At 48.8% G+C, this 11,491-nt stretch overlaps 1 protein-coding gene across 1 annotated transcript; it reads right to left on the bottom strand.

The window, feature by feature from the left end:
• Positions 1–481: 481 nt before the first annotated feature.
• Positions 482–2,037, bottom strand: LOC119325021 (transcription termination factor MTERF4, chloroplastic-like). The gene has a single exon (XM_037598778.1). The coding sequence runs from the start codon at positions 2,014–2,016 to the stop codon at positions 871–873; it is 1,146 nt and encodes a 381-aa protein (XP_037454675.1). The 5' UTR covers positions 2,017–2,037; the 3' UTR covers positions 482–870.
• Positions 2,038–11,491: the final 9,454 nt, after the last annotated feature.

The following is an 11,491-nucleotide window of genomic DNA, read 5'->3' as shown; positions in this document are numbered from 1 at the left end:
AATCATGCGGACCTAGTATATAAATCCACTTTCTGTTTATAAGAAAGAACAGTGGTCATTGCAGTGTAAACCTGAGAAACACAACACTCACCTTAATCATAAATACATATTTGACCAGACACATCAATCGAAACATCCAGTTCTTCGGTCAAAAATGAATGTTAAATAGTCAGAACTGAACATCACAAAACTCAACCCATCTGCGGTCATCCATCGTTTCAAATTAAGAAAAATATACTCATGCTTAATTATGGTAATTCAGCCTCACAATATTATGTTAAAGTGCAGTAGAAAATTTACATCAGACTAATTGGGTCCATCTTCTTTTATTTGAGAGATGGTTAGCTGGAACTTATGAGTAAAAAATTAAGTCTAATACAAGTGAAAAAATCTAGCATCTTAACCATTAATTTTGCTCAAGTAAAACTTTTTAAAGAAAAGTTTATGAATCCGAACAGCAGGGTGATACATTTCAGTGGAAAATGACACATTGTTAGTCTTTTGCTTTCTGGTTTCATGGGTGCTGGTTTCGGCACAAAATTGATCCACCCACACATCCAATTTGCATTATCTTCAAAATGGAAGTCGGAACCAAATATATATCCATGGACTTCTCATTTACAGAGATCTTCTCTAAGAAATGACAACATCAACATATGGGGGTTCAGGAATCAAAATTTCAGTTTCATAAGGAGTTAGCACTTAGCAATGACTAACTAGCATGTAACAGGCATACTACAGTAAACAACCAACATCATCATCTTAGGCAAAGAACACCGAAACAGGAAGTACCAGCTTACAGACAGGGTGATAACTTTGTTGTGCCATAGGCTGTACCCAATTTCCATAGCCCTTCTTTGTTCATGTAAATCAGAAATTAGTAGGCACTTCCCCTTTGCAAGCTATTGCATAGTCTTGAGCAAGGTGTGGCGCAGCTTCCTTGTGAGGGGATATGAGTTTCTCCACAAATACCTTGTCAGTCATCTTGACCGCAGTATAGAAGCTCAAGTCACGATCTAGCAGTCCATTTTTCTTGAGAAACTTTACAAGATAGTACCGGGGCCTGACCCGGCCCTCCAGGCTAAGACAAATAATTATCGGTCGATGAGCAATGTACATGGGCTCCAACCCCACCTCAGATAGCAGGAACTCGGACTTGCGCTGTAGCATGTCCTTTGACATCCTCAGCAGCATCGGAGCCTTAGACAAAGCAATAACCAACTCAGCAGCAGACCACCTGAATGTGTTCTTCAAGTAGTCCACTTTGGCGGCAATCTTCTCCTCGCTTTGGAATGCGACAGCATGTAGCGCTTGTCTGAACATCCCAGAGCCACGGGGCACACCTATACCTTGGGCGCATGTCACCATCGCCCGGACGCGCTCCAGGTTGGTGGTGAGCATCCTTGGCCGATGGATGCACAGCTTGGCAATATCACAATCACCTAGCCCGCACTCCCTCAGGAAGGCAACATTGGGCTTGACAACCTTGTCGAGGTCCGATGACAGAAGGTGGGATCCTCCCCGCTTGAGCAGCCGGAGCAAGTTGTGGGAGGAGCCCAAGAGGGGAAGGTAGTAGTGCAGCTTGGGGACTATGGATCTACAGCGGAAGTAGGCGTGGGCGATGTCGGAACGCGACAGGCCGAGGCCGGTGAGCCCATCGACCACCGGAGCCAGGGTTTTGTCCACTTTCGCGCATAGGAGCTGCGGACCTTTGGCGACGACGGCGGCGACGTCGGCGCCGGAGAGGCCGACGCCGGAGAGGAAGGCGAGGACGGCATCGGGGTTGGCGGGGGACTTGAGGTGGGAGAGCTTGGTGGAGGCCTTGAGGGCTTGGGGCCGGGTGAGCCCGCAGGTGTCGACGAGGTACTCCTCGACGGCGAATCCACTGGGGTTCGGGGAAATGGGGCCGGCGGCTGCCGATGCGGAGAGGAGCCGGTGGAGGGGGGAGATGGCCGGGCCAGAGGTGGAGGAGAAAGAGAGGAGATGGGCAACGATGCACCCTCGGAGGCGGAGCATGGCGCAGGCGGCCGGCGGCGGCGGCGGCCGGCAGCGATGGCGGCAGCGGAGGTATTTTTGTGTGGTCTGTCGGGAAGGAAAGAAATGGGGGCCGGTGAGAATGGGCTGCCATTTTCGGTTCTTGTCATTCGGTTCAGCGCTGGGCTCTAATTCGGCCCAATTTTTAATCGTCGACTCCCCCTCTGTTAATGGTCCAACACCCATTTAAAAGGGGAAACATCTTTCGAAATTCCCGAGCAAAATTTGAAAGTGGGAGCATTTTTTGTAAAAGAAAGCGAACAAAAATTTGAAATTCTAAACTTTAATCATTAGACATCGGAGGCGGAGCATGGCGCAGGCGGCCGCCGCCGGCGGCGGCGATGGCGGCGGTGGTCTACTTGTGGTGTGGGGAAGGAAAGAAATGGGAGCCGGTGAGAAATGGGCTGCCATTCTCTGTTCTTGTCGTTCGCTTCAGCATTGGGCTCTACTTGGACCCAATTTTTCATCCTATAGGCTTACCTCTTCGAATTTTAATGAATCTAAAAAAAAACCTCTTCGAATTTTAATCATTAGACATTGGACTCCCCGCTGTTAATGGTCCAAGATCCGGCAACACTCGAAGCGACCGCTTGTAGGGAGACTATCTCTTCGGAGCTCGGTGTTGGTGATTCATGGTGTCCAAGGCCCGGCAACACTCAAGGCAATCGCTTGTAGGAGCCGATCGCTTGGGAGCTCGGTTTTGATGATTCGTGGTGTCTAAGATCCGGCAACACTCGAGGCAATCACTTGTAGGGAGGCCTTATCCCTAGCAGAAGATCTTCTTCTCCTTCAGCAACTCATCGTTGCTTCTGATTCAAAGCAAGTAGTGGGAGAGATATCAGCAAGGGCAATCAAGGGCGTTGTGTCTCATTATAAGTGAGATACGACTGCGGGCATCTATTTAATTTTAAATTTACGTTCAAAGGTCGTGATTCGGACAATGAAGCACATAGTCTAGCCAAATTTTCGCATTTGTTAGGTTGGGGGCGCCATGTGTGGCAAGGTCAACCCCATAATCCGAGAAGTATTCCACATTCTATCGCATTTGGTCAATTAAACTTGACTTTATACCCCTCGAAAAATATTAATGAGTTTCTTCTCTCCGGTTAAGAAAAATTAGAGTTTCTCTCCCTTCTATCATAGAGTGATTTTCTCCTTCTTTGTCCTCAAAGAACTTTTTTCTTTAAAACACAATACCGACAGAAGCTCACAACACACGCACACTCCTCTTTATGAACACGCGCACACAACCCTATCTCTATGAGTACTTCAGAGAGATTGAACCGGAAGATCTTGATATTGACAAAGTCGTCATAGGCACCTCATAGTTGGCAGGCACACCAAACCACCGAAAAAATGAAAATAGCACAGGAGAGCCTAAAATAAATCCATGACATTTTTTCTCCAAGAATCACGGTCGCCAACATCTTCTGGTTTGCTCTGGCCGCTGCTTGTAGAAGCTCTTGGGTTTCAACAAGTTTGCTTCAGCCCAGAGGTGGCTTTCTAGATTTCTATAAGAGCATCTCCAATAGCGGCGCAACACGCGGCGCGCTAAAAAGCCGTTTACAGCGCCGGAATCGCGAGTTTTTACGCGCCGCGGTGCGCTGGCTCCAGCGGCCGCTGCAAATATAGCGCGTTCGAGCCGCTTCAGCAGGCACTGCAAAAGACGGCGTGCGCGCTCAACTCAAACAAGATATGCACTCCAAACAAATAAAAAAACATAGGCATAGATAAATAAACTAGATAAAAAATGATACATAGATTGTTCATAGCATAGATAGTCATCATAGCATAGATAAATGAAAAAAAGACACTAGTCCCATACAATAAATAGATAAAAACTACCGTGCAACTAGAAACTACTTCGAGTTGTCCTCATCCTCGCTGGTGTTGTCCGAGGTATCAAGAAATGCGTCTTCCCAACGAGGATCGTTGTCCTCAAAGAACAATGCCTGTCCCAGATCGCACTGCGATATCGCCAGTGCCTCCGCCGACGCCTGTCCGCCCGGTCCGTGTCGCTCTTTGCCCTCCTCTTCGCCCAGAAGACATTCTTGTCGGCGACGTCCTGCGGGTAGCGCTGGCGCCACTCCGCCATGGCTAGCTCATCCACCTCGATGATGAGGAGGCGGCGCTGGCGTATGCGGTGTTCCTGACGGTCCTCGTCTGTTACCATACGTGGTGGCAGCGCGAGCTCCTGCGCATGCTGGCACGTCTGCGCGTCGTGGAAGTTTATCTGCGAGCGTGGCCTGGAGAGGCGCCATGCCGCAGCGTCGTACGCGCGGGTGGCCTCGTGCGCGGTCTCGAACGTCCCGAGACCGAGACGCATGTTGCCGGAGCGAATCTCCGAGTAGAACGCGCCGGAAGGGTGGACGTGGATGCAGCGGTAGCCCGAGCTGCTTCGGCGACGCGATGATACGTCTCCAACGTATCTATAATTTATGAAGCATTCATGCTATTTTCTTATCTGTTTTGAATGATTACGGGCTTTATTATACATTTTTATATTACTTTTGGGACAAACCTACTAACCGGAGGCCCAGCCCATATTGCTGTTTTATTGCCTGTTTCAGTATTTCGAAGAAAAGGAATATCAAACGGAGTCCAAATGGAACGAAACCTTCGGGAGCGTGATTTTTTTGAAGGAACATGATCCGGGAGACTTGGAGTACAAGCCAGGGAAGCTTCGAGGAGGCCAGGAGATAGGAGGGCGTGCCCACCCTCTGGGCGCGCCCCCTGTCTCGTGGACCCCTCGAGGCTCCCCCGACCGACTTCTTTCGCCTATATATTCCCTTATACCCTAAAACCATCGAATACGAAGATAGATCGGGAGTTCCGCCGCCGCAAGCCTCTGTAGCCACCAAAAACCTCTCGGGAGCCCGTTCCGGCACCCTGCCGGAGGAGGAATCCATCAACGGTGGCCATCTTCATCATCCCGGCGCTCTCCATGATGAGGAGGGAGCAGTTCACCCTCGGGGCTGAGGGTATGTACCAGTAGCTATGTGTTTGATCTCTCTCTCTCTCTCTCGTGTTCTCTCTATGGCACGATCTTGATGTATCGCGAGCTTTGCTATTATAGTTGGATCTTATGATGTTTCTCCCCCTCTACTCTCTTGTGATGAATTGAGTTTTCCTCTCGAAGTTATCTTATCGGATTGAGTCTTTAAGGATTTGAGAACACTTGATGTATGTCTTGTCGTGCTTATTTGTGGTGACAATGGGATATCATGTGATCCACTTGGTGTATGTTTTGGTGATCAACTTGCGGGTTCCACCCATGAACCTATGCATAGGGGTTGGCACACGTTTTTGTCTTGACTCTCCGGTAGAAACTTTGGGGCACTCTTTGAAGTACTTTGTGTTGGTTGAATAGATGAATCTGAGATTGTGTGATGCATATCGTATAATCATGCCCACGGATACTTGAGGTGACAATGGAGTATCTAGGTGACATTAGGGTTTTGGTTGATTTGTGTCTTAAGGTGTTATTCTAGTATGAACTCTTGAATAGATTGATCCGAAAGAATAACTTTGAGGTGGTTTCGTACCCTACCATAATCTTTTCGTTTGTTATCCGCTATTAGTGGCTTTGGAGTGACTTTTTGTTGCATGTTGAGGGATTGTTATATGATCTATCTGTGTTATTATTGTTGAGAGAACTTGCACTAGTGAAAGTATGAATCCTATGCCTTGTTTCCTACCTTTGCAATATCATTTACACTCACTTTTATCATTAGTTACCTTGCTGTTTTTATAATTTCAGATTACAAAAACCTTTATGTACCATCCATATTGCACTTGTATCACCATCTCTTCGCCGAACTAGTGTACCTATACAATTTACCATTGTATTGGGTGTGTTGGGGACACAAGAGACTCTTTGTTATTTGGTTGCAGGGTTGTTTGAGAGAGACCATCTTCATCCTATGCCTCCCACGGATTGATAAACCATAGGTCATCCACTTGAGGGAAATTTGCTACTGTCATACAAACCTCTGCACTTGGAGGCCCAACAACGTCTACAAGAAGAAGGTTGTGTAGTAGACATCACGCGACGACATGTCAGCGGCGGGAGAAGGGCGCGGCGGCGGTGGCAGGGGTGCCAGATGCGAAGAAGAAAGGGGCGACAGGAGCGCTCGAGTGTGCGGTTGGGCGTGTTGGGGAACGAAGCAGAAATTCAAAATTTTCTATGCATCACAAGGATCAATGTATGGAGTAATCTAGCAACGAGGGAAAGGGGAGTGCATCTACATACCCTTGTAGATTGCTAAGCGGAACCGTTCAAGTGAACGGGGTTGATGGAGTCGTACTCGTCGTGATCCAAATCACCGACGATCCTAGTGCCGAACGGACGGCACCTCCGCGTTCAACACACATGCAGCCCGGTGACGTCTCCCATGCCTTGATCCAGCAAGGAGAGAGGGAGAGGTTGGGAAGACTCCATCCAGCAGCAGCACGACGGCGTGGTGGTGATGGAGGAGTGTGGCAATCCTGCAGGGCTTCGCCAAGCACCGCGAGAGGCGAGGAGGGACGGAGGTAGGGCTGCGCCTTGGAGAGAATAACTCGCGTGTCTTGCAGCCCCCAATACCTCAAGTATATATAGGGGAAGGGGAGGGGTTGCACCCCCATCTAGGGTTCCCTCCCTAGGGGTGGTGGCAGCCCCCAAAACCCATCTAGGGTGCGGCCAAGGGGGAAGAGGGGAGCGCTGTTGGAAATATGCCCTAGAGGCAATAACAAATTAGTTATTATTATATTTCCTTGCTCATGATAATCGTTTATTATCCATGCTATAATTGTATTGATAGGAAACCCAGATACATGTGTGGATACATAGACAACACCATGTCCCTAGTAAGCCTCTAGTTGACTAGCTCGTTGATCAATAGATGGTCATGGTTTCCTGACTATGGACATTGGATGTCGTTGATAACGGGATCACATCATTAGGAGAATGATGTGATGGACAATACCCAATCCTAAGCATAGCACAAGATCGTGTAGTTCGTTTGCTAGAGCTTTTCCAATGTCAAGTATCTTTTCCTTAGACCATGAGATCGTGTAACTCCCGGATACCGTAGTAGTGCTTTGGGTGTATCAAACGTCACAACGTAACTGGGTGACTATAAAGGTGCACTACAGGTATCTCCGAAAGTGTCTGTTGGGTTGACACGGATCGAGACTGGGATTTGTCACTCCGTATGACGAAGAGGTATCTCTGGGCCCACTCAGTAATGCATCATCATAATGAGCTCAAAATGACCAAGTGTCTGGTCACGGGATCATGCATTACGGTACGAGTAAAGTGACTTGCCAGTAACGAGATTGAACGAGGTATTGGGATACCAACGATCGAATCTCGGGCAAGTAAAATACCGATTGACAAAGGGAATTGTATACGGGGTTGCTTGAATCCTCGGCATCGTGGTTCATCCGATGAGAACATCGAGGAGCATGTGGGAGCCAACATGGGTATCCAGATCCCGCTATTGGTTATTGACCGGAGAGCCGTCTCGGTCATGTCTACGTGTCTCCCGAACCCGTAGGGTCTACACACTTATGGTTCGGTGACGCTAGGGTTGTAGAGATATGAGTATGCAGCAAACCGAAAGTTGTTCGGAGTCCCGGATGAGATCTCGGACGTCACGAGGAGTCTCGAAATGGTCCGGAGGTAAAGAATTATATATATGAAGTGCAGTTTCGGCCATCGGGAGAGTTTCGGGGGTCACCGGTATTATACCGGGACCACCGGAAGGGTCCCGGGGTCCATCGGGTGGGGCCACCTATCCTGGAGGGCCCCGTGGGCTGAAGTGGGGAGGGGACCAGCCCCTGGTGGGCTAGTGCGCCCCCCCTTGGCCCCCCCTGCGCCTAGGGTTGGAAACCCTAGGGTGGGGGGCGCCTCCACTTACCTTGGGGGGCACTCCAACCCCCTGGCCATCGCCCCCCTTGGGAGATCCCATCTCCAGGGCTGGCGCCCCCCCAGGGGGCCTATATAAAGGGGGGGGGGAGGGAGGGCAGCCGCAGCCTGAAGTCTTGGCGCCTCCCTTCCCCCTTGCTACACCTCCTCCTCCCGTAGTCGCTTGGCGAAGCCCTGCCGGAACTTTGCTGCATCCACCACCACGCCGTCGTGCTGCTGGATCTTCATCAACCTCTCCTTCCCCCTTGCTAGATCAAGAAGGAGGAGACATCACGCTGACCGTACGTGTGTTGAACGCGGAGGTGCCGTCCGTTCGGCGCTAGGATCTTCGGTGATTTGGATCACGACGAGTACGACTCCCTAGACCCCGTTCTCTTGAACACTTCCACTCGCGATCTTCAAGGGTATGTAGATGCACTCCCCTCTCCCGTTGCTAGATGAACTCATAGATTGATCTTGGTGAACGTAGGAATTTTTTTATTTTATGCAACGTTCCCCAACAGTGGCATCATGAGCTAGGTCTATGCGTAGTTCTCTATTGCACGAGTAGAACACAAATCTGTTGTGGGCGTAGATGTTGTCAACTTTCTTGCCGCTACTAGTCTTATTTTGCTTCAGCGGTATTGTGGGATGAAGCGGCCCAGACCGACCTTACACGTACGCTTACGTGAGACAGGTTCCACCGACTAACATGCACTAGTTGCATAAGGTGGCTAGCGGGTGTCTGTCTCTCCCACTTTAGTTGGAGCAGATTCGATGAAAAGGGTCCTTATGAAGGGCAAATAGAAGTTGACAAATCACGTTGTGGTTATTCGTAGGTAAGAAAACGTTCTTGCTAGAACCCTATTGCAGCCACGTAAAAGATGCAACAACAATTAGAGGACGTCTAACTTGTTTTTGCAGCAATTGCTTTGTGATGTGATATGGCCAAAAGTTGTGATGAATGATGAATGATATATTGTGATGTATGAGATCATGTTCTTGTAATAGGAATCACGACTTGCATGTCGATGAGTATGACAACCGGCAGGAGCCATAGGAGTTGTCTTAATTATTGTATGACCTGCGTGTCAATGATTTAACGCCATGTAATTACTTTACTTTATTGCTAAACCGTTAGCCATAGTAGTAGAAGTAATAGTTGGCGAGCAACTTCATGGAGACACGATGATGGAGATCATGGTTTCATTGTTGGAAATATGCCTCATAATAAAATTATTATTATTATATTTCCTTGTTGATGATAATTGTCTTTATTCATGCTATAATTGTATTATCCGGAAATCGTAATACACGTGTGAATACATAGACCATAATATGTCCCTAGTAAGCCTCTAGTTGACTAGCTCGTTGATCAACAGATAGTCATGGTTTCCTGACTATGGACATTAGATGTCGTTGATAACGGGATCACATCATTAGGAGAATGATGTGATGGACAAGACCCAATCCTAAGCATAGCACAAGATCGTGTAGTTCGTTTTGCTAGAGCTTTTCCAATGTCAAGTATCTTTTCCTTAGACCATGAGATCGTGTAACTCCCGGATACCGTAGGAGTGCTTTGAGTGTACCAAATGTCACAACGTAACTAGGTGACTATAAAGGTGCACTACAGGTATCTCCGAAAGTGTCTATTGGGTTGACACGGATCGAGACTGGGATTTGTCACTCCGTATGACGGAGAGGTATCTCTGGGCCCACTCGGTAATGCATCATCATAATGATCTCAAAGTGACCAAGTGTTTGGTCATGGGATCATGCATTACGGTACGAGTAAAGTGACTTGCCGGTAATGAGACTGAACGAGGTATTGGGATACCGACGATCAAGTCTCGGGCAAGTAACGTACCGTTTGACAAAGGGAATTGTATACGGGGTTGATTGAATCCTCGACATCGTGGTTCATCCGATGAAATCATCGAGGATCATGTGGGAGCCAACATGGGTATCTAGATCCTGTTGTTGGTTATTGACCGGAGAGCCGTCTCGGTCATGTCTGCTTGTCTCCCGAACCCGTAGGGTCTACACACTTAAGGTTCGGTGACGCTAGGGTTATTAGGAAGACTTGTATGTGATTACCGAATGTTGTTCGGAGTCCCGGATGAGATCCCGGACGTCATGAGGAGTTCCGGAATGGTCCGGAGGTGAAGATTTATATATGGGAAGTTGTCATACGGTCACCAGAAAGTTTCGGGGGCGTATCGGTATTGTACCGGGGCCACCGGAGGGGTTCCAGGGGTCCACCAGGAGGGGCCACCTCTCTCGGAGGGCCCCATATGCTGTAGGTGGCAGGGAACCAGCCCCTGGAGGGCTGGGTGCGCCCCCCTTGGGCCCATGCACCTAGGGTTGGGGGGGAAACCCTAAAGGGGGCGCCCCCCCCCCTTGCTTGGGGGGCAAGCCCCCTCCCTGGCCGCCCCCCCCTCTAGATCTCATCTAGAGGGGGCCGGCCCCCTTCCCCCTTCCCCTATAAATAGAGGGGCGAGGGGAGGGCTGCACATCTGATCCAAGGCGCAGCCCCTCCCCTCCCCAACACCTCTCCTCCTCCGTTAAGTGCTTGGCGAAGCCCTGTCGGAGTACTGCCTCTCCACCACCACCACGCCGTCTTGCTGCTGCTGGAGTCTTCTTCCTCAACCTCTCCTTCCCCCTTGATGGATCAAGAAGGAGGAGACATCATCCGCTCCGTACGTGTGTTGAACGCGGAGGTGCTGTCCGTTCGGCACTTGGTCATCGGTGATTTGGATCACGGCGAGTACGACTCCATCATCCCCTTTCTCTTGAAAGCTTCCACTCGCGATCTACAAAGGTATGTAGATGCACTCCTTTCACTCATTGCTTAGATGAACTCATAGATGGATCTTGGTGAAACCGTAGGAAATTTTTTATTTTCTGCAACGTTCCCCAACAGTGGCATCATGAGCCAGGTCTATGCGTAGTTATCTATTGCACGAGTAGAACACAATTTTGTTGTGGGTGTAGATCTTGTCAACTTGCTTTCCACTACTAGTCTTCTCTTGCTTCAGTGGTATTGTAGGATGAAGCGGCCTGGACCGACCTTACACGTACGCTTACGTGAGACAGGTTCCACCGACTGACATGCACTAGTTGCATAAGGTGGCTAGCGGGTGTCTGTCTCTCCTACTTTAGTTGGAGCGGATTCGATGAAAAGGGTCCTTATGATGGTAAATAGAAGTTGACAAAATCACGTTGTGGTTATTCGTAGGTAAGAAAACGTTCTTGCTAGAACCCAATTGCAGCCCCATAAAAGATGCAACAACAATTAGAGGACGTCTAACTTGTTTTTGCAGCAATTGTCATGTGATGTGATATGGCCAGAAGTTGTGATGAATGATGAATGATATATTGTGATGTATGAGATCATGTTCTTGTAATAGGAATCACGACTTGCATGTCGATGAGTATGACAACCGGCAGGAGCCATAGGAGTTGTCTTTATTTTTGTATGACCTGCGTGTCATTGAAGAACGCCATGTAAATTACTTTACTTTATTGCTAAATGCGTTAGCCATAGAAGTAGAAGTAGTCGTT

Source organism: Triticum dicoccoides, chromosome 6B (assembly GCF_002162155.2).
Source record: "Triticum dicoccoides isolate Atlit2015 ecotype Zavitan chromosome 6B, WEW_v2.0, whole genome shotgun sequence".
NCBI classification, from domain to species: domain Eukaryota; kingdom Viridiplantae; phylum Streptophyta; class Magnoliopsida; order Poales; family Poaceae; genus Triticum; species Triticum dicoccoides.
Note: the sequence above shows the minus strand (reverse complement) of the source record. Positions and strands in the feature narration are given on the sequence as shown.